Raw genomic sequence first — 24,656 nt, 5'->3', positions numbered from 1 at the left:
TGCTCAATTCTGAACCCCCACTCATTGTCCATTTGCAGAATCTCTCTGAGACACATGCCCTGATGTATAAGCTCTCTTAGTGTCCATTCCATAGTATGGACAGTAGTAGGCATTCTGCATCCACTGCATGGTGGTGGTGGTGGTGGTGGTTTTTTAAACTTTGTTTTTTCCTGCGTGGATAGCAAAGCCATCCTTTGGGTGATCACGAATCCCATTCAGAAGGCACTGCTATGAGTAAAAGATCAAAAGAGAATATAAAATTATATCCACATAGAGTTAAATCTATTAAGTCCTAATAAACTGCTAGGTTGAATGAAGAAAGAAAAGCATCTTAGTCTCAAGTTCTTACCATCAGGTCCATGGACTCCTATGTAGTCTGTGGATGGGAAAATTGCATTTTTATTTCAGTATAATTGGTTTCCCCTTTAAATTTATGAATTTTATGCATTTAAAAACATTCTTAGAAGGAGTCTGTAGGTTTCACCAGGCTATACTAACGGGGTCCATGACACAAAAAAGGTTAGGTATCTTTGAACTAAACCAAGGGAAACTACCAAGAAAGGAAATAAAAAGAGTAGTTTTAAACATTAAAATTCTCTTTGATTTATAAATCATGTAATGAAATTCTTATTATGTGCCTCAAGGGGAGCTCTGCTCTCACAGTTACAGTTGGGAGTGAGGTAGAGAAAATCTTCTTGAGTTAAAATCGTTCAAGGAACCCATTTTTTGATACAGAAGCTTTTACCTTGAAAAATAAACTTTCTTTAAGTTTCTGCCATCCAATGGGGAAATTTCCAGTTTCATCCATGTGGTTTATGAAAAACTGTGACCAGTAGGAAACTATAAGCAAGGTTGGCTAGGCTGACAGTTTGTCACCTGTACTAAGTGTGTATCTTAAGATTCTGTCATTAGCTAAGCATCAGAATCGTCAAATTCTGGTGAATTGCCCCCAGCCGTTTAAAATTCTGTGTTTTGAGGGATTTTACCTGAAAAATTGGAATAATTTTCCTAAGTGAATCAATTCTGTGGTTGGATAGTTAGGATGCATCCATATTGTTAACAGCCACAGTATTGTGCATTTATTTTGTGCTCTATGCTTCATGAGACCCTTTCACATCTCTTCTCTCATTTAATCCCTACTTCATACTTAGTAATGAGGTTGGTTTTCTGCCTAATGCCAAATTCACTTGTCCTCCACATCCAGTCAACCTCCAAAGCATCCCCTTTTGGGCAACCCTTCTACCACCTTCCATTCCCACTGTTACCATCCGAAGCCCTCATTCTTGATCTGGGCTATTGTTGTATTTACCTATCATTGCCTTTGCTCCCATAGAGTTTCCTTCCCCATAGTCCATTCTACATTCTGCTGCCAGGTCTGGCTCAAAGAACCTTTAATGGCTCCCTATTACCTATTAGAATTAAGTCCATAGTATATAAGGTTGTCCTTCCATTCTCAGACCTAAACCACCTTTCCAACCTCCTGTCCCATCCATCTCCTTTTGCATGTTGTGCTGTAGTTGAACTGGACTATTTACCATCCCCTGAGCAGGACTCATGCTTTCCTGCCTCTGTGCCTTGGTTCATCATCTTTTGTCTGAGATTTCCTTCTCCCCCATGATTTCTACCTGTTATAACCCTTCTCGCATTCAATACATGACTGACTCCAATGCCTCCTACTACATTAATCTTGCCCTGATTCTCTAAGCCAGAAGTTATCTCTCCCTCTTCTTCACTCTCATGGTACTTTTTTTCCTCTCTTCTAGTACTTAAAAATTATATTATAGTTTGTTGTGGCTTCCCCATTTCTATAACTAGAGTATAAGTTCCCTGTGGACAGGCTGATGACCTTTTTTTTAATCTCTCACAACGATAACAACCACATAGTGATCATTTAGTAAAGGTTTGTTGACTTGAATAATACCTTAGAGTGGGGCTGGGGAACCTGCAGCTTTGAGGTGCTTGTGGACCTCTAGGTCTTTGGGTGCAGCCTGTTGACTGAATCCAAGTTTTACAGAACAAACCATTTTATTAAGGGGATTCGTTCTGTGAAGTTTGGATTCAGTGAAAAGGCCACAGACAAGCACATGGAAGGCCACATGTGGCCTCGAGGCCACCAACTCCTCACCCTTGCATTAGAGTATTCATGTGACCTCTAAAGCAATGACTGTGACTTACGGTATGGCCTTGGCATGGCAATCTCATTTAAAGTCTTACATATTTTCTTCTCTAGCTTTGAATCAGCAGTGCCTGGAGTCTGTTGCATTGCTTGATATAAAACAGCAGAAGCTTGTTCAGGAAAGCTTGTGTCTCAAAGGTGGCTCCACAGAAGTTACAGGTCTAGAAGTAAGTATGTTGGAATTTTTGAACAGCATGGGACATGGGGAAGAGAGAGGAAAGCTTTTCCTTTTTTTCTTTTATTTCCTTTAGATTTAAAGTGCAGTGGCACAACATGATTAATATGGAAATATGTTTTGCATGACTGCACACATATAACCTATATCAAATTGCTTGTCTCCTCAGTGAGGGGGGAGCAGAGAAAGGGAGGGAGACAATTTGGAATTCAAAATTTTTAAAAAATGTTAAAAATAGTTTTGCATGTCATTGGGGGAAAGTAATATATTAAATAAGAGTTAAAAATAAATAAAGTGCTGTGGTAGTCTCGGGGCTCTCCCATGGCTTGTTTTGTCTTGAATAGATCTCACTGGCCTGTAGTTATTTGCAAGTTGTCTCCTCAGTTAGACTGTGAGATCCTTGCTTTTCTTTGTATCCTCAGCACTTAATGCAGGGTCTGGCACATATTAGGCACTTAATACATGCTTCTCGACTTGACTTTAGTCTCTTCATACTTGGGGTGAGAGAACAGCCTTGCTTATGTCAGGCAAACATTTTCTGCTTCTGTTACTGTTCTTACAGTCACAGCACCGTGATTTGAAGAGTCAGGTCTACCCCAAAATTCCAGGACAAAAGTGCTTTTGTTTTTATAATATATTTATATTTATTTATAATATAATGTGAATTATTTTAAATAATTTTGTTTCCCTACTTAGTAGTATTTTATTTTTTTCCAATTACAATGTAGAGTTTTTAACATTCACTTTTATAAGATTTTGAGTTCCAGATTTTTTTCCCCTTCCTTCCCTTCCTTCCTCCCTCCCCAAGATGGCAAACAGTTGGATATAGGTTATATATATACAATAATATTAAACTATTTCCATGTATAATGTGAATTCTTAAGAAAAAAAAGTTGAGTGTGTTTTGTGGTGTAGTTATTGTTAAGAAAGCTAGAAGGATAATAGGATTCTGGAATGTCTGTCGATCTATCTGTCTATATATCTATCTATCTATCTATCTATCTATCTATCTATCTATCTATCTATCTATCTATCCATCTATCCACACTCCCACTCACTCACTCACACACACATTGCCTTCTCAAGGAGGAGGAAGGAGAGAAAGGGAGGGAGACAATTTGAAATTCAAAATTCAAATTTTAAATTCAAGATACACACATATATGTATGTATAAAGTGCATATATGTTTGTGGGGAACTAGATCAAGCACCGAGGGCCCTACACAATTGGTGGTGGGGATCTGATGAGAAAGAGCATGAAGTAGTTAGGGCTTATCTCTTAATAGAAGGGGACATGGATAATTTCAGTACAGTGACTACTAAAAACTCTCTTCTATTCATATATAAAATGTATTTTATGGTTGAGATTTTGTGGTTTAGTTATGTTTTACATGAACAAATATTTAAAATTAGTTGGTAGTCACTTAGTATGCACCCCCAGTAGTGGTGGAGGTAGAATGGATATTGTTTGAATTAGCAGAGAAAAACCAGTACAGCAACTTAAGTTTATTGCACAAAGTAGAAATTAATAGGTAGAAAATTAAAAACTGATAATTTAATTAGACCACATTCCTTTTGAAGACATATAAGTACAGGAAGTTGATGTCAGTATTTGAAGATGTTGATACTGAAAAAGGGAGATAGATTTGGTTTTATTATGTTCCAAGTGAATAAGATTTTCTTCCCTAGTTGTTAATTCTCCCTATCTCGTGTATGTTTTATGTCTCTTCCTTTTTAGTGTCTTTAGATATGATTGAAAGTGATGTGCTGTGTATGACGTTTAGTGACGGGGGGCTTTTGAATTCACAGCTGGCAGTACTTGGTGCTTGCATCTGTAACCATCCCGGAGGACAACCTTGTTCCTGTGCTAGGACGGCTGCGACTGCTAGAAAACAGCTTCTTCAGCTGAAGCAAGAGGTGATGCTTAGTTTAGCCAAAGGGCCACATCTATTACTGTGGTTTATCTCTCCATTTTTAAAACAGTGGGATTAATAGGAAAGTCACACCTGTCAGGATAATTTTGTGGTGACAAATATTAATTGCTGAGATTTACTTGGTTTTCAGTAGTATAAGTGACTTACAAATTGTGGCATTAGAATTTAAAAAAAAAAACTGATCCTGTGATGTCACCAAGGCAGGTAGGCAGCACAGCGGATATAGCACCAGGCCCGAAGTCAGGAAGACCTGAACTCAAATCCTGCCTCGGACACTTACGAGCTGTGTGAACCTGAGCAAATCACTTCACCCTGTTTGCCTCAGTTTCCTCATCTGTAAATGAGTTGGTGAAGGAAATGGCAAATCATTCCATTATCTTTGCCAAGAAATCCCCAAATGGGGTCATGAAGAGTCAGACATGACTGAATAACGTGTGTATATATCTCAGTGCTATTTGTATATATATATTTCTTACATGTATGTGTGTGTATGTGAGTGTGCATTCATGTTGCCCCCTTTAGAATGCAAGCTTCATGGGGTCAGGGATTATTTTTCCTTTTTCTCTGTATCCCTAGCACTTAGCATACAGTTCTTGGTGGCATTTAATAAATGCTTATTGACTGACTGACATACAACCCTGATCATGATCTAGATAGATCCACAGGGTGCATGCACAAGGAGGTCTTTAATCAAACTCAGGGTTCATGGAATTACAAAATTTGGGAGCTGGAGGGGACCTTGGTGACCTTGTAGTCCAACTGATGAGGAAAGGATCTAGCTCATTTTTTAACAGCTTTCATTGCTAGAAATTTTTCCTAATGTCGAGCCTAGATTGACCTCATTGCTGCCTGATTCTGCTCTCCATGGCCAAACAGAATAAGTATGATTTCTCATTCACGTGACAAACCTCACCTACTTTTAAGACATCTGTTATGTCTCCCTGCTTTTCTCCCAGAGCTCTCCACTGCCAGGCTTCTTTTCTGTAGGCTAAACATGTTGAGTTCCTTATACCAAAACTCAGGAACTCAGTTATCTCGGTCGCTTTTCACTGGCCACTCTACTATTCATCTTTGTCCTTCTTACACTGTGGCACCCGGAACAAAATAAAATACTCGAAATGTTATCTGAGCATGATAGGATTATCACCTTTCTGTTCCTGGAAGTTGTGCCTTTTTAATGTAATTAATTAACTAATGCTCTTAATCACAGTTATTTTAGCTACTGCATCACATTGAGCTTGTATTCCACTAAGCATTATTAAAAAGATTTTTTTTTAGAGGATGAGTAGTATGTGATTAGTTAATATTAGAAATATAAACTCTGTTTTTTTTTCACATTATTATCCATGAGGTCAAAAGAGATATTTTTCATATCAAAGAGAAATTTGATTCAGAGGAGAGGGAATGGACAAGGAACTTAAGAAGGCCAAGGTGACATATCAACAGACAGAAAAGAATATTAAAACATAGTGATAATCATGTCATGGGGCACTGATACTTATCAGACGATATGGTGCCAATGTTAACCAGCAAAAATAAAACCGGAACATGTAATTATGATAGGCCTCATTATTGAACAGAACATTCCTGACATGATTTTAGAACAAAGTACTGAAAGACAAGGGTTTAAAATCAATGGAACAACAACATGAATAAATACAACAAAATAAAAATTAAAAGTCTCAGAGTATATTGTTATATGATTTCTTCAAGATCTTAAACCAATGGAAATACTTAAAATATTATCCTATATAAGCTTGTCAAATTTTTGTGTTTTAATGAGAAGAGCTGTATTTTTTTAAAAAGAGTACTCCTAGAACTTGCCTAGGGCAGCTAGGTGGCACAGTGGATAGAGTGCCAGGCCTAGAGTCAGATAGACTTATGTTTCTGAGTTCAAATCCAGCCTCAGACTCGTAGTAGCTGTGTGATCCTGGCCAAGTCACTTAACCCTGTTTACCTCAGTTTCTTCATCTGTAAAATGAGCTGGAGAAGGAAATGGCAAACCACTCCAGTATCTTTGCCAAGAAAACCCAAATGGGGTCACAAAGAATTGAACGTGACCAAACAACAACTAAACAAAGCCTTTGGGTAAGTTATTTTCTATAGAAGTAGACTCATTTTAGAGCTACATATTAAGTGTATGTTATAAAGATGAACTTGCTAGATAACTTTGTTCAAAAATCTGCTAAATACAGATATTAAGTCAGCAAGCAGGGATATGTAAGTAGATGTGTGTATGTAATACTGTTATATATGCAATATATATTATATAATACATGAAATATAGATCACACATAATATTAAACACACATATTAAATATGTGGGTAGAGTACCTACCAGTCCTGGAGTCAGAAAGAACTAAGTTTAAATCTGGCCTCAGACACCTACTAGCTGTGTGATGGTAAATCACTTTACCTCTGTTCACCTCAGTATCCTCATTTGTAAACTAGATAATAACAGTACCTACCTCCCAGGATTTTTCTGAGGATCAAATGGGATAGTAATTGTAAAGCACTTGGTCCTGGCTGCTAGGAATGCTCGTCTCATTAATACCAAATACAGCTTTCCCAGTGATGCTACATGGCTGTGAGTCAGAGAACACCAGGTTCCTACAGAATTAAAATTAGAAACAACCCAAAGGACCGTGGAATGACACATAGTGGGCAGGAACAGGCCGCAGTGTTCCAGCACTTATGACCTACAATAGGGATAATAAAAATTATGGCTAACATGCATGTGGTTTTTTGTGGTTTACGAAGCGCTTGCCCTATGTTATCTCATTTGGTTCTTCATAACAGTCCTTTGAGGTAGGTACTACAGGTATTATTATCCCCATTTTACAGATGAGAAAACTTAGCATTTATAATGATGCTTGTAATATAATAACAATGCCTGGCATTTATGATGGCGCTTATTGTATAATGATAATAGCTGGCATTTATAATGGTGCTTTTGGCACAATAACAATACCCAGCAGTCATAATAGTGCTTTTAAAGTTTTGCAAAGCACTTCACATATCTTAACTTTTGACTCTCACAACAACCCTGAGATGTGTGCCATTGTTATCTTTATTTTACAGATGGGGAAACTAAGGCAAGCAGAGGTTAAATGACTTGCCTGAGGTCACACAGCTAGTAAATATCTTAAGGCATTTGAACTCAGGTCTTTCAGATCTTGAGCTCTTTTCACTATGGTACCACCAAGCTGCCTCTGAGACATAGAGTGACTTGCTTATGTTTAGATACTTTTTACATATATTCAGAGGTGGGATAAAAAAACCCAGGTGTTGCCTGACTCCAAACATATTTTTTTGGACAGATCACTCAACCTCTCTGAACCTCAGTTTTCTCATCTGTAAAATCTGCATAGTCTCTCATTTGCAACTCAAATGAGATAAGTGAGAAAATAAATCTCTTTGCACACTTGAAAGTTATACTAAATTCCAGTTAATATTGCTAACTAGATACATTAGATAAATGACATTATAAAGGATGTTTATGCCCAACATATGTGGGCTGTATATATAGCAAGAGTAAGAGACAGTGGATGGCCCAGGATCCCCTCAGCACCAGCAGAGTAAGAGGAAGGCCATTAGCCTGTTGACTAGAACCTCAGTGGAGGTTTTAGGGGAGGATATGGACAACCGTTAAGCAGAAAGAGATGGTATGGAGAGCTTTTCATATCCATTGGTAGAGGGGATACACACAGTAGATAAAATCAATGATCTGTCTCAGCACAAAGTGGTCAACAGGGCTAAAATTGTACTTATTAATCAATTTATCTCCCAAGCCTTCCAATAACATGGAAATAATCCCTGACCATCTACAATTTTTTAGGTCAAGGCTGTGCTAGAAATTTGACTTCACTACAACAGTCAGAATATTTATTATGAACACGTCATTCATTGTCTATCAAACCCCTCCTAGCTGTGTTACCCTAGGGGAGTCACTTAACTGCTGTGCCTCAGTTTCCTCAGCTGTAATGAGACTGATAATAATGCCTGCTTCACAGGGTTGTTGTGAGAGATTAAATGAAATAATATTTGTAAGCACTTAGCAAAAGGTCTGGCATATAGTAGGTGCTTAATAAATGCTTATTTTCTTCTCAGTCCCCAGGGAAGGTAGATCACAGAATTTTAATAATCAGTTTGCTATTCAGCACTCTGCCTGGCATCAGGAAGACCCGAATTCAAATTCCTCCTCAAGACACTTACCAGCTGTTTAACCTTGGACAAGCCACTTACCCATTGTTTGCCTTAGTTTTCTCACCTGTAAAATGGGGCTAATAACAGCACCTACATGTCAGTGTTGTTGGGAAGATCAAATGAGATAGTATTTGTAAAAGAGGATTAGCACATTCCTGGCATTTTTATACTTCCCCTTCCCTTCTATTATTCATTACATTCTATATTTCTTCATTTGTTTTGATTTGTCTCAAACTATTCCCTGATTTAACTCTGACCACGTAATGAGAAATCAGGATGCAGTGGAAAAGACCCTGATGTTGGGAAAGATTGAAGGCAGAAGGAAAAGAGGACAGTAGAAGATGTGATAGATAGTGTCATGGAAATAAAGAACATGAACTTGAAAAGACCTTGAAAGATGGTGGAGGGTAGAGGGACCTGATGTGCTGTGGTTCTTGGGGTCACGAAGATGAACATGACTGATCTACTGAACCGAAATTCCCAGGTTTTGCTAAAGAGCTAAAAGTTAAACAAAATACATAATACCAATCATGTTGAAATTCTACTTTGTGCCAATATTTTCTCACTCTATATTTTATAATAGCTTTTTATTTTGTAATATTTACCCCTGTGGGTCCAATGAATCTTCGATTTCTCCTCACTCTCCCTCTCCCCTCAGTTCCTTCTCTCCTAATCTACCTGCTGTACCCTCTGAGGTCATAGAAGCTCATACAGAAAATTAAGTCAGATCTCTTCCAAATGGAACTGACTTAATTTTCTGCAGGAATATCCACCCCCTCAGAGGGTTCAGTGTGCAGCTTGGGGATAGAATGGGAAGAAGACACTTCTTGTTAATCAAACACTTCACCCTCTGGAAGCCCCATCTCTTTTGGGCCAGAGACAGGGACTTTTTGACCGAGTTACATGTTTCCTGTCTAAGGCATTTTCTCCATCCTCAACTCTACCTCCTTCCCCCTGAGCAAGTTTTTGTTTTTTGTTTCTACTAAGACACAGCTTCTCCTTCAGGATAGTGTTTATCAAAATTTCCTCTTACTAATCCTTCTACTAAAAAAAGATTCTTTTTAAACTGTTAGAACAGTATCAAATGGATGTAAATGTGGTACACATTTTCAGAATCTAGTCTCTTGAATTTTGACTAATGAACTTTCAGCTAAAATTCTTTTGCTGATTTTCGGTAATAAGCATAGCCAAGATGCCATAGGGGCTGTAAAACCCTGAAGGCTCAGATGATGACGTTTTTGAGGTCTGGCTTCTGCATACCTTCTTCTGAGGTTATGATGGAATTCCAGGCCTTGCGGAGAGGTCACGTCTAGTGACTCATTAAACAGTTAAAGTATTGAGCAGAGTCTCTAAAAAGTAGCAAAGAAAAGCAGTATGCAAAAAATATCCAAAAAAATCCCACAATAAGTGTTTGAACTTTTTCCTTAGTAACAGGATTTTGTTTTTCTTTGTTGTTATTTTTATTTAGAAAAAAGTAAAAGAAAAGTATAGAAAGAACATGTTATTTTCGCCACATCACCCTTTTATAGTTAGGCAAAATATTTCTGAGTCTTATACTAATCACTAACTGGAAGCAAGTCCGAATCAGCCTTCATGAAGGTTACTTACTAAAACTTTTCTTTCTCTTACAGTTAGACACATTAAAGAAGAGTAAAGAAGAAGCTTATATAATGGCAGACGCATTCAGGATTGCATTTGAACAACAATTAATGAGAAGAAATGAGCAGACCCTGAGATTGACACAAATGAATAAAATTTGTAAAAAACCAAACAAATGGCTGAACTGGAAACACCTTAAGGATGATGGTAATTATACATCAGTAAAACAGTGTCCATTTTTAGGGGTGTGGGTAATTCTAATAGATCACGAAGCATGCCAGTTTCAGTTGTGCTCTGTTATAATAAGGCTATGGCATATAATGTCTCACTCTTAGTTGTCTGGTTGACAAAAACCATCTATGGAAAAAACCCAACAATAGGGCTGTTGAAGGACACAGCTGCAAGTGAGAATCATGAGGTCATCTCACAAATTCCCAACAGATTTTCTCCTGGTTCTTCCATGTTCCTAGGAATGAATACATTTAAAAGAAAATGATATGCTATTTACTAACGTATAAAATTGCTAAAGGGAAACTATCAGGAAGAAATAATAGTTTGGACAGGGGCGATGAAAACCAAGTTGAAATGATGTTTTCAACCACACTTATGTTTTGCTTAACCTCTTCACGATGTTTGCTTTCTTCAGTTCTCTCAAATGGGTAATAAAAATTCATTCTCTGGTACAATACTGTATTGTGTTTGACTCTGAAGGAGGCTATTAAAAGTAGAGTAACAGCTTTCATTTCCTCAGTCTCATTTTCTTCTTCTATAAAATGAAAGGATTGACTTAGTTGATGTCTAAGGTTCCTGACAAGCCTAGATCTACCATACTTTGGCACTGTCTTTTAAAATTAAGATTTCCTTCCTAAAATGTCATGTTGATCATGTGAGGCTCATCTTATGTTCTTTATTTGTTATTTCTTGTTTATTGAATGTAATTTTAATTTGTTCACTATTTTCATTTAAATGTAATTTTTGTTTGTGAAACGTAATTTTAGTGATAACATTTTTTTAAAAAAAGTTGGCATTTAAGAAGTAGGATTAAATCAAGAATTATAGAATTCCAGAGTCCCAGAAATGTTAAGAGACCTCAGAGGTCTCAAAGATTAAATGACCAGCTACTTGTTGGCTGTGTTGAAGAGTTCTTGTCCTATACGGGTTGAACCAGATAGCTCCCGGGGTCCTATCCAAATCTAACTACCATGATTTCACAAACAAAAATTACATTTAAATAAAAATAGTGAACAAATTGAAATTAAAATTGTATGGACCTCAAAGGAGGAGAGGTCACTGAGTGATGGTGGTAGGAGGAGAACCTGAAAGTGCTAATGTGGAGTGGGAGACACAGAACATAAGGGGTAGGTAAGGTAGACAATGAGGTATTAAAGACTTAGTTGAACTATAAAAGGCTCACAATGAGCTAAATATCTATAAGGTGTGAAAAAATTCTCTGTTTGGAAAGCCAGCTATGGGAGAAAGGATGAGGGGCTGGGAATTTTTCTCTCCCCTCCCCCAACTGGCCATAGCATCTTTCAGTAGAGCTACTTGGCCAATTAAATACTGTGCACCCAGCCAGGAATAGGTCCAGAATTAAGGCAAGAGATAGTTACATGAAGTGTGACCTGTGTGGGGAGAGCCAATCTTGACTCTTAAAAACTGAGCTGCAGTGAGTAAGAAGTCCAGGGATCCTAGCTGAGCAACCTGTCTAGAGATGCTCCACCCAGGAGGAGTAGATTGTGGACATGAGAAAGAAGAGATCTAGGGGGTTCTGTACTGCCGGAAATATCAGTTGCCTGGTGTTTGGTCTACATGTAGTCCTTATGTGTGTGTCACTCTACCAGTGTGCCCTACGTGTTTGTTCTTTCCACTGATTCTCTGCTTTGTTGTGAAAGAGTGTGACTAAACTTTGGCAGGGCAGGTAATGTTCTATGACTGTTGTTTTTACAATGCTATCTCAGAAAATGCTTTCATCTAATTGTCTCTATTAATTAACTTTTAAAGGCAATCTATTATACCAATGGAGGGGCTTGTGAGATATAGATTTAGTAGTATGGACCCACAGAGTATGGTAACCACCCTTTTGGGACCTGTGATTCAAATGGATGGTTGGCCTGGAAGAGGAGGGCACCATATAAATGTTCTATTAAAAGCTTAACATCCATACAACCACCTGAGCTTGCTTAGTAACTGTAATTTCAGTACATCACAGTTTTTCTGTTACTCCTTCCATGTTCTTATTGGGATTTTTCATTCATTTTCATTTTCTAACTTTTATATGTTTGTAGTTAATATGTGGTCCAGTTTTGGGTTTTTTTGCAACTTTTATACCAAGATTTTGTAAATTCATAAACAAAACAAAACTGGAAGGAAACAGAACACATAAGTTTTGTTATTATTTTGTTAAAGTTAATTTTTAAAATCAAAATGAAAATGGAATTTTTCTATTTTTCTTTGGTATTTTATTCTTTATTTTGTTCGTATTCATGGATAGTGTTGTATTCATTGAAACTTAAAATAACACTTTATTTTAAAACAAAGCACTTTTTATTTGGCATTTTCCCCCTTTTAATCATTACCGTCTTTTGACTGGAATTTCTAAGTCAGGCTAAACTAAATACACAAGCTTTCATCTGACATGTAAGTTTACATTTTTTTGAGATGCATAGCTCAACTCCCCCTCTATAAAAGCATTTGATTAGAATACTATCATTCTTTTTTTAGTAAATTAATTTGTTCATTTTTAGTTTTCAATATTCACTTCCATAAATTTTAAATTTTCTCTGCCTCTCTTCCCTTCCTTCTCCCTAAGATGGCATACAGTCCCATATAGGCTTTACATCTACATTGTTATTAAATATATTTCCACATTAGTTATGTTGAAGAAAATACAAAATATCAAAATATAAAGTATCAAATTAACAGATTGATTTATTTCTACTAAATGAGTTATGAAGCTACATCCTCTAATACAGGTGTGTCATACCCTCATCTTACTAGAATACATTTGTTGAATAGGATTTTTTTTTAATGAGGAAAGATTTTGCTGTGGTAGACAGATATTCAGATGTTTAGGAAGCAATCTGTGTAGGGGAGAGAATGCTTGCGCAGGAATTAGGAGACCTGATCCTGCCACTTAATAACCTTGTATCCTTGGACATGTCATAAGCTCTCTGAGCCTCTCTTCCCTCATTTGCTGCTTATTTTTTTAATTGGATATGTACTTTTTAAAAATTTACTTTTAGTTTTCAACATGCGCTTTGATAAGATTTTGAGTTCTAATTTTCCTCCTCCCTTCTCTCCCCCCTTCCCAAGACGGCATGCAATCTGATACAGGCTAAACATGTCCGATCATATTTAACATATTTCTCCATTAGTCATATTGTGAAGAAGAATCAGACAAAGGGAAAAACCATGAGAAAGGGGAGAAAAGAGACCATTCAGACTCCGTAATTCTTTCTCTGGATGTGGACAGCATTTTCCATCATGAGTCTTTTGGAACTATTTATTTTTTTGAGGGTGTCGTATCTGTCCACTCTCTCAGATTCACCTCATAGGGTCATTTCAATTGTGGCTTAATGATCTTTGTAAGATGAAAAACACTGCTCAGTTCTGGGTTCTTTGTAAATCCTTAAGTTGACTGTGTATACATATAAATATGAGCTAGTATTATTTCATACTATTGTGTTTCACTTGGACTTCACATGTTTAATTTTAGGATGTGCATTACAAAAGAAGAACTTTGGACAGAGGCTAATAGGTATACTGGAAGCCAATTCTAAGAAAATAGAAGAGCTGGACAATCCTCAGGAAATGTTTCGGATCCTAATAGATTTGGTCAGTATCTTAAGTTTCTTTTGGGAAGTTAGGCACCTGTCTATTCAGCCTCATTTCTTGTAATTTCCTCATGCAGATCATCTGTTCCTGCCAACTTTATCTGCTTGTTGTGTTTTACTCCTTAATGCAATTTGCTCATCTCTGTCTTCGTGTCCATAATACCATTCAACCCATGGAACACCTCTCTCCTAGCTCTGATCATCCATCAATTCATGTCCTTCCCTAAAAACCTGGAGACTCTACTCATAATCTGCCCTATTATACTTATCATCCTCTTGAAAACTAGTCTCAGAGTGTTTCCTCATAAATCTTCCTTGATTCATGCCACTCAGTTCTAATTACTTCCTTTATTCAGTGTTTTCTCAAAACTTATATATTCTGATCATTTCAAAGGTATAAATGACATGGCATGTTGGTCTGTAAGTCACAGAATGCATGTATATATGTTCTATCTTTCCAGTTTCACTCCAGGAGACTCTGAATAAAGGATATTGCTTTGTACTTATTTTAACTGCATACAAAGGTTATATGCCATGGTTAGTTACTAAAAGTTTGGCGTTGGAAAATTAATGACCAAAAAATATGGCATAGTAACTTCTTATTCTAATGTACCATCCTTGAATATATTTATATACCATCTACCAAAGCAGTCTTGTCAAACTCAAAAAGAAAGAGGACCACAAATCTATATATAATGATTGGGCCATATGTTGACTTAATTTTAAAATGTAATTTAATGCTTTGTTGTATTTTTATTTATCATATTAAAAATTTCTCAATTACATTTTGATCTGATTTGGATGTCCTTTGGGAGTTTTGCAGGTCACATAAGGTTGGGGGCTACATGTTTGACACCTCTGTACCAAAGGTCTGTTCTAATGTTTTAAGGCACAAAAATGACCCAGAAGGCCATTCTATGGCCATCCCAGTGAACTCTGTCTGGGTGGCTTTGCCACATCTATGAAGGTTTTGAGTACAGGCTAAGCAATAGACTGTGCATCTGTCCATTTTAGGACAAGGCTAACTATGTGTAGAGAACCCCATATCCATTAAATAGGGAGTTCTGTGAGAAAGGAAACCGGTTTTTGCTTTCTTCTTATCCCCATTGTTTAGCACAGTGCCTGGCACATTGTAGACACTTAAAGCTAGTTGATTCACTGCCTGACACATCCTTAGAATGTTGACCACTGGATTTTGAATTCTTCCTTCATGGTAGTTGTTAAGAAGTCAACGGGAAGAGTGAGGAAATTACTGATGTTCCAAAGTGTCAAAGTCAGGCTTGGTATTTATTGCCTTAATTGTGCCTCTTTTATTTCCAAACATGCAGTTGAATGATAAAGAAGAAGCTTTAGCTCATCAGAGAAAAGTTAGTTACATGCTTGCTCGGGAACTGGAAGAAAAAGATGCTGGAAAGAAGAATAAAGACCAGGAACCTGAGAAGGAGGATTCTCCATCTGAAAGCCACCCACCCCAAACTTCCGATCCCCCTAGTTTGTTTGATCCTGTATGTTCAAATTGCCACATTCTTAACTCTAGGACCTGTATTTGTTCAGTCCCTAACCACAACATAGATGAGACTACCACAAGAACACTTCAGAAATCACATTCTTTGCCATCAAGGATCAGGTTTTTTGAAGAAAATCAAGTTGAAGAAACAGATGAAATTAGAATTGAAAATGGTTTGTAATGCTGTTTTTAAAAATAAGACTTTGTGCCTCTTACTGTGTTATGAGAAGTTTTGCACCTATGTTGCACTTTCTGAACCTTCCTAATTTTAAAACAATAATTTGGCCAATCTTTATGGGAACAATACATTTTTCTACAATTTAAAATTGTGATGACATATGTGCTTTAAAATATTTTTAGTATAGTATTTCATTTCGTGTTTATTTGTTAACATACTAAAACTAGCACATAAAATGATTTAGGAAGAAAATAGAAACATAATTATTCAATTAGATTATATAACAGGACCCTCTGTTGGCTAAAGGAGCATGGAACAATTTTAAAATGTTGCTCCATGAAAGTGGCATCCAGCCAATCCTTCCAATGAAGCACATTAACTATTTTATTAGCTGCTAAAGCAGTTTTTAATCTTGGCTTTTTCAGTGAACTATTTGATGTAAAAAGTTAAGAACTAAAAGTTCCATTTTGCTAGTTTCAGTCCAGAATTTCAGATGATGAAATTGTTCCTTGGTTGGTTTCTTTGGACAGAGCATGCAAGGAATTTATTGCTTAGGTCTGGAGGGGTCTTCAGAAATCATCTAGTCTAACTTCCTTCTTTTATACTTGAGGAAACAAACCCAGAAAAGAGTCCCACAGGAAGGAGCAGAACTCAGATCTGTACTTACGTCTTCAGACTCAAATCCACCATTTTTTTTCCTGTATCACTGCCTCTTAATGATCTGATCTGGACATTTTGTATAACTCAATGGCCCAAACAAAATAGGTACTCTGAAATCATTGCAGCTTAGGGAGTGTTATTATAAGAAGTGGAAGTCAAATTTCACCTAATTCCAATCTTTGGTGAAAAGGCAAGTTAGAAAGTGTGCAGATAGAAGAGACTGCACTGCAGTCTTGAAGTTAAAGAATTTGTGCAATAAGACAGGTGATGAAATAATAATAACTGATAATAACATTAGTAGTGCAAAGTGCTTTTGTTTATCCTATGGCAAAGTTTTTCAGGCCTCAGAAACTTTCACTGCTGGATTTAAGATGTTCAGGTTATATTTTTTTAAACTAATAAATTACCATGTTAGATAAGACTTCTCCTGAAGACAGACTTCACGAGATAGTAAAGGACAGAGGACCTGGCATGCAACGGTCCACAGGCCATGAAGAATTGGACACAACTGAGTGACAAAGCAAAAATGGCAAACGGTAATCTGGAAAATTGTGTTAATATTTATATAATTTATCACTGAAGGAAGAACATTTAGTATGGCGTTAAGGAAGTCAAGAAAAAACTGAGCTCCAGATGGAGATGTGCCCTTGAATATAAAACAAATATTGGACATTTTTTATATTTTATTCCTAATCTGAATAGTACAGACAAGCTGCACGAGGGGTCTTGTGACATCTTTCCTCACCAGCATTATGATGACTATAGGTAGTGTTTGTAAAATTTTTTGAGTTCTTCAGAGAAAGACGAATTTTTAGTAAAAGTAATATTTGACTTAGGATCAATAAACATAAGGCCCCGTTTCTATGTGCTGCATCACATAGTTTCAAACCAATTTGCTAAATAAACATATCAAGAGAAACATTGAAGGTATTCTATCTAAAAACAAAATTTTGCTTTGCTTCTGTGCTGTCTTCTAATAATTTGACATTTGTTGGAAATACTTTGCCATTTTAGTTACTTTTCATTTTCTTTTGCATTTTTATTGCCCACTCAAAAATATGAAATCTGGCTGATATCCTATATCCTGCTCATATAGCCATTTGCCTTTGATCATTTATGACTTCAGTTAATATCTTGTCTGTATATTTCTGAAAACTTGTTTAGACTTTTATTAATGTTTAGAGGTAATCTTTTAGTTTTTCTTTCTGTTTCTAAAAGTCTATAATATCACTGAGAGTTGTTTACATATACATCCCCATTTTGAATATAGTGTTACCCATTTGTACTGTATATTGGTACAAGCCAATGGTAATAAGTGCATTGAAGATTCACTTATATCAGGTTTTTACTGATAAATGTTGTTTTGTTCTGGAACTTGTTTACTCTGAGAATTAGCTGAATTTGGTAATGACAACCTGTATCATTTTGGGTTTCAATCCAACATCTTTCAAAGATTTAAAGTCCATCTTTACTGCTCTCTACACATCATCCGTGATGCCCTTTGGGTACCTTTCTTTATGCATTTAGCATCACATTTATTCTTTCTCTCAACATCATCCTTGGAGATTTCATTATCTATGTTGAGGACTTCAAAGTTTCTAACCCTTCATGACTTACAAACCTGACTCACTCTGCTCTACACTAGCCATCCATTAGTGGGGCCACACTTTAGTTTCATTTTCCAAAGATGTGGTCTTATCTCCGACTTCTTTAACTCTGCATTTGTTTCTCTCCCACCACAGCTTTCTTATACATCTCTGCGTCCTATTGTGTTCACCAAATTTTCTCCTTATTGTCACAGAGAATTTTTTAAATTTTATTTTTACCCAATTACATGTAAATTTTTTTTTAATGTTTATTGAGTTTTGATTTCCAACATCTTTCTCCCTCCTTCCCCTCCCCTCTCCTTGAGATGGTAAACAGTCTGATTTAGGTTATATGTGTGTAATCGTGTAAAACATTTCCACATTAGTCATTTTGTGGGAAAAAAACAAGAAAAGGAAGAAAGAGAGAAAGAGAAACAATATGCTTCAGTTGGTGTTCAAGTGCCATCAGTTCTTTCTCTGGAGTTGTTTCATCATGTTTCATCATGAGAATTTTGGGATTGTTTTAGATCATTGAACCGAATTTTAGATCATTGACTGAATATGTCATTTGCAGTTGTTCATTATACAATACTACTGTTACTGTGTACTATGTTCTCCTGATTTGATCATTTCACTCATCACAGAGAATTCGAAGTCATTCAACCTGCCTCACTTCAACAATTCATTATGTCCTTCTTGCCTGATTTAAACTTTCTTGCTATCCTGGTGTCTGTATGTAACAACTTCTCCAGCACCCTGGGTTCCCTAATATCCTAAATTCACTCCCAGATCTTTTACCAAGCTCTAAGCTCTTCATGAAAATCCCTTGTCCTGTATCTGTGCCACAATCTACTTTCTTTAATCTTCTTCTGAGATTATAGAGCATGCTTAGAAAAAGGTTCCAAAATCCTGCAAACCTTTTTCATCACACGTTCACGTAATTTAATTCCCAACTGCCCTCAATACTGGTCATTAATCTTTTTTTCCCTCCCTCATTGTCTTTCTAACACACTAATCATATTGTGATCATTAGTGAAAGCATTGGAGTTCTAAGGAACTAACTAAAGACTTCTTAATACTTTATGCCTTAATTTCCAAAAGAGGCTTTCAAGTAACATTGAGGGTTTGGGTATCTTAATTCCACAAGGTAATTTACTATAGGTGTGACCCTGAGATAAAATTATCTTTTAATACTTGAATATGGTTTTTTTTATTCAAAAATAGAGAAACTATACTATGTGTCAGCAATATTATTCAACATTGTTTTAGATCATTTAAAATAATTAGACAGTATGAAATACCTGAGCATATGCCTGCCAAAACAAATATAGGAACTATATAAACATAAACAGAAAATATTTTTTATACAGATAAAGTCAGATTTAAATAATATTTATTGTTCATGGGTAGGTAAAGCCAATATAATTTTTAAAATGACTATTTTACCTAACTTGCCTATTTATTCAATGTCTCCCTAATTAAATTACTAAAAAATTATTTTACTGAGTTAGAAAAAATAACAACAAAGTTCATTTGGAAGAACAAATAGCCAGCAACTTCAAAGAAACCAGGGGAAAAAAGATGTAAAGGAAGTAGATTCCCCAGTATCAGATCTTAAATTATATTATAAGGTGAGAGCATTGTTGAAGTATAAAATGTATGATTTCAATTTTTTTAATTGAAATTTTCTTGTATAAATAAAACCTATGTAGCCAAGAACAGAAGGAATGCAGAAAATTGGGAAAAACTTAATATTGCTTGTGATGTAGGAAATGATGAGCTGGTTGGTTTAGAAAAGCATGGAAAGACTTGGACTTATGAAGGAAGATGCTATCCACCTTCAGAGAAACAAATGACAAGTGGAAATAAGCACAGTATGGTCTTATCTGTATGTGTATGAGTGTATATGTGTATATATGCTTATGTTTATAGATATCTATGTATATGTATATATATCCATACAACTGTAGCCTTCTTTAGAATGGAAAGAGAGAAGGGGGAAATAAAGTAAAAAGTACACAACAGGGTGTGAAAGAGAACCTACAAGAGAGCACAGAAAAACTGGGCAGCTTTGAAAACAATGTGGAGTATTTATTATATAGGTTTTCTTGAAATGGAAATGTATTGTTTTACATTGAGTCCTCTCATGTTTTGCTGTGTACATGGCAATGTTTTTTTTTCCTCATTTTGTATTTGTTTAACATAAATTTTCAAAATTTATAACCTCCCTTATCCCAAACTAAGGAACAAGACTAGTTGAAGGGGGCGGGGGGAGGACAGGAAAGGGGAATATTGGACAAGAAGAGGAAATTGGGGTGAAGGGAAGGGAGCTAATAGGAACAGAGTCAGCTTAAAAGAAAGATTAAAGTAACCAAGGAACATAATACTGTGTCTGCAACAGAAGAAGGAACTTGAAACTGAAAAACTGCATAGTCAATAATAAGACAGCTAGAATTACAAGGGAAGTAATCAAATGGGAAAAATGTTGGTATAAAAATTCTCTGATAACCAAACTATATAACCAATTGAATACACATAAGACTAATAGCCATTCCCCAATACGTAAATGGTCAAAGGATATAAACAAATAGTTCTCAAAAGAACTGCATAGTATTCACAACCACGTGAAAAAATGCTCCAATTCACTAATAATAAGAGAAATGCAAAAAAGCAATCCTAAGGTTTCATCTTACATGCTGAAAATTGGCAAAAAATGACCAACAGAAAAAAGGTAACATTTAATGTTGGAGGGGTTGTAGAAAAATAGGTACACTAATACATTGTTGTTAGAGCTGTGAAATGATCCAATCATTTGGGAAAACAATTTGGAATTGTGCAAACAAAGTGAATGACATGTCCATACCCTTTGAATCAGACACTCCATTGCTGAGGTTATACTCAGGGAAGCAAGGCATAAGAAAAAAGTCCTCATATATTCCAAATTATTTAAGATAGCTAAGAATCGAAAACAAAGTAGATGGCCATCAATTGGGGAATGGCTAAACAAATTGTGGTAGAAGAATATAATGGAATATTACTATGTTGTAAGAAATGATGTATGTTGAATACAGAGAAGTATGGAAAGATTTATATGAACTGATGCAGATTAAGGTAAGCAGAGCCAAGAAAACAATATACGCAGTAATTACAACAATGTAAATGGAAAGAGTAACACACCAAAGCAATCCAAAGAAAATGATAAAATGATAAAGTTTAAACAGGACTCAAATGAAGACTTATGAGAAGACAGCCCCAATCTGCCCTTTGATGGCGGTGAGAGGTCCACAGGTGTTACACATTGCATATATTTTTGGGTTTTTTTCAATGTATTGATCAGGCATTCTACCTTGTTTTTCCTCACCAAAAAAATAGTATTCATCATGTGGAATGCATCTCTTGGAGAGGTGGGGAATATATGGGACATTATCATTATGTAAGGAACAGAAAATAGAAATAAAAACTTTTCTTTAAAAACAGTTCGAATTGGGATAGGAAGTCTAGGAGGTCCTTTGCCCATCAGGGGAAGATCCTGAGGGAATATCCACTTATATCTGGAGTCATATGTTAACTTTCCACAAGGATTTAAAAGATCCTGCAAGGATAGCCAGTTTTCCACACAACCAGGTAGATCCCTTGTATGGAGAGGGTAGCAGAACCTTCCAGCTGCTGTCTCTGGAAAGAGATGTTGTTTGAATTCTGTCCTCAAGACCCCAAAATGGTGCCTCCTGATGAGGGGACAGTTAGCAGATACTAAGGGAAAGAAAGATTAAGAACTAATGGCAGCTAGGTGTTGCAGTGGATAGAGCACTGGGCTTGGAATTTGGAAGATTCATCTTCATGAGTTCAAATCTGGCCTCAGACACTTACTGTGTAACCCTGGGCAAGTCACTTAACACTGTTTGCTTTAGCTTCCTTATCAGTTAAAATGAGCTGGAGAAAGACATGGCAAACCACCTTAGTATCTTTGCCAAGAAAACTCCAAATGGGGTTACAAAGAGTCAGGCATGACTGAACAAGAAGAGAAAGAAATCTTGAAGAAGACAAATAAGAAATTATTCAGTCACCTCCGAGATCCCAGGATTAGCACATTTAAGGGGCCAGGTAGGAAGTGGGAAAAGAAGATTGTTGCAGTAGCCCAAAGACTTCAGGGAAAGTCACTTCAAAGGGGAGTAGTGGAGACCCTCAGGATGATGATGGTTGTCCCATGTATGGGTACCACTCAGGTCTCCTCTTTCATCTGTTGGTCTTGCTATCCTATTAAGTATTTTGTCTTTTTGATCACAAACATATCCCACATAAACAAGCTTGTCTTAAGTCTGATCTTTACGCCAAATCAAAAAGTTTTAGACTTTTTTCTCCACACATTTCCACTCCACTGTAAGTGGGAAATTCATATCTGGCACTGGACCGAGAGTCTGCTCTGTTTTCTCTTGGTGAACAAGATTATTGATGCCTGTACTTTTCCAAAGACAGAAAAGTCTGCTTGGAGGGTTGGAGTGGCATATGTGCCTACACGGTCCCGTTCAAGAACTACTTAGAGATGAAATGTACTTTTCCATTTGCTTGGAATATTGATCTAATTGTTGATTTTTTTGGTCCAGAACAAAGCAGGATAGGGAGGGCCAGGAAGTAAGGGTCTGGAAACTGATGGTCCAGTCCTGCTTCCTGTTGGACTTCTCCAAGCAGTGTGTGTCAGTCCAGAAAGTAATTGTAGCTGCTTTGACTCTGGGTTTTGTTCCATTGAGAACAATGTTTTTTTTTTTTTTTTTTTTTTTTTTTTTTATTAATTTTTTTATTTTTTTTAATGTTTAACAATCACTGCCATACAATTGCGATTTTATCCCTCCCCACCCACCCCCCGCTACCTCCCTCCCTCCCCACGACTGCATACAATTCTGTATAGATTCTACATATACTTTCCTATTGAGTATATTTTCACTATCGTCATGCTATGTAGTCAGACTAAGATAAATGAAAGAATCCGTATAACAAATCAGAACATGATACACAAACAGATACACATACACAAACATGATCTGCTACATTATGTGAGTGACTTCCATATTTCTCTCTCTGAGTGTGGAAGGCTTTTTGCCTTGAGGTCCACCATTGGGATTTTTTTTTTTTTTTTTTTTTCAGAAATTCTTGTGTTATTACAAAAATCTAAGTCTACCAGAAAAAACTCTCACACACTGTGGTTGTTGCTGTGCATAAAGTTCTCCTGGTTCTGCTCCTTTCACTCAGCATCAGGTCATATAAGTCCTTCCAGGCCTCTCTGAAGTCTTCTTGTTCATCATTTCTTATGGCACAATAGTACTCCATTACATTCATATACCATAATTTATTCAGCCATTCCCCAATTGATGGACATCCCCTTGACTTCCAGTTTTTGGCAACTACATAGAGTGCTGCTATAAATATTTTTGTACATGTGGGACCCTTTCCCATTTTTATGATCTCTTGGGGATATAGTCCTAGTAGCGATATTGCTGGGTCAAAGGGTATGCACATTTTTGTAGCCCTTTGGGCATAGTTCCAAATTGCTCTCCAGAATGGTTGGATGCGCTCGCAGCTCCACCAACAATGAATTAGTGTTCCAACTCTCCCACATCCTCTCCAGCATTTATCATTTTCTTGTTCTGTCATGTTTGCCAATCTTATAGGTGTGATGTGGTACCTCAGAGTTGTTTTGATTTGCATCTCTCTAACCAATAGTGATTTAGAGCATTTTTTCATATGATTATAGATAGCTTTAATTTCTTCCTCTGAAAATTGCCTGTTCATATCCTTTGACCATTTATCAATTGGGGAATGACTTGTATGATTATACATTTGGGTCAGTTCCATTGAGAACAATGTTGACTAAAATTGATTTCTGTGTTTGTGTTTGTGTGTATGTGTGTATTTCTCCTTTGACTGTTTTATTTCACATTTGCTCAAGTGAAAATGTATTCGCTATGTATTGCACAATGATTGTGGTATCTTTATAGTATGGGGAAAATACTGCAGGAATCCAGAAAAAATGTCTGCTTTAGAAGCCTCCAGGATTTTCTCAATTGGTGAGTAATTTGTTCTCTGTGCTTTGTAATTATTTGAGAGTTAAATGGTGAAATAGTTCTTAGAAGTCCATGAAATATCAATCAGGCTTTCAGCCTAATTTGATTTCTGACAAATCCTTTCTTTGTACCAGCTCTCTCTTTCATAGTTTTTACTATCAGTCAACTGCTGAAATTCCTTTAGTATATTCCTGGGTTTTGGAAGGATTAAGGAGTTAAGGATTAAGGAAGCCAAAAAGAAAAAGTCAATGATTTGCTTTAAAAAAAAAAAAAAGTATATATGTCTCTCTCTCTCTCTCTCTCTCTCTCTCTCTCTCTCTCTCTCTCTCTCTCTCTCTCTTTCTCTCTCTCTCTCTCTCTCTCTGAATGTAAGCTACACAAGTAGGAAGTAAAATTCTTAAGACATACGCAAAAGCCATTGTTTGGTTCAGCAAGGATATCGTCGCTTCCTCCCTGAACCTGAACCATAAGTTTTCTAGATAGCTAATTTTCTTTTCCTGTCAAAAAAAGAAAAGAATGAACCATAGAATCCGAATACCATAGACACTAACTTCTATTTTGGTCAAGAAACCAGCTGAAATCTACATATTATATTTCCTTCAACACTTCCACAGCCATTAGTCCTCTGTTTTGTAGTCTTTACACTCTGTAAAGATTGTCTTTCTTTATAGATTATTCGCTACTGCTCAGACTCTTTGAAGGCTTCTGAGGCACTAATAGCTCTTTCCAGGAGGCGTATTGGCTCAT

At 36.5% G+C, this 24,656-nt stretch overlaps 1 protein-coding gene across 1 annotated transcript in view; it reads left to right on the top strand.

Moving 5' to 3' along the window:
• Positions 1-20,080, top strand: part of CCDC125 (coiled-coil domain containing 125) — a 60,291-nt gene extending 40,211 nt beyond the window's left edge. The window contains exons 8-12 of the mRNA XM_072606283.1: positions 2,231-2,343; positions 4,160-4,267; positions 10,122-10,296; positions 13,805-13,923; positions 15,251-20,080. Coding sequence (XP_072462384.1) covers positions 2,231-2,343; positions 4,160-4,267; positions 10,122-10,296; positions 13,805-13,923; positions 15,251-15,610 — 875 coding nt within the window. The 3' untranslated portion in view covers positions 15,611-20,080. The remainder of the gene's footprint in view (positions 1-2,230; positions 2,344-4,159; positions 4,268-10,121; positions 10,297-13,804; positions 13,924-15,250) is intronic.
• Positions 20,081-24,656: the final 4,576 nt, after the last annotated feature.

Source organism: Notamacropus eugenii, chromosome 4 (genome assembly GCF_028372415.1).
Source record: "Notamacropus eugenii isolate mMacEug1 chromosome 4, mMacEug1.pri_v2, whole genome shotgun sequence".
NCBI lineage: Eukaryota > Metazoa > Chordata > Mammalia > Diprotodontia > Macropodidae > Notamacropus > Notamacropus eugenii.
This window is presented reverse-complemented; position numbering and strand designations above follow the sequence as displayed.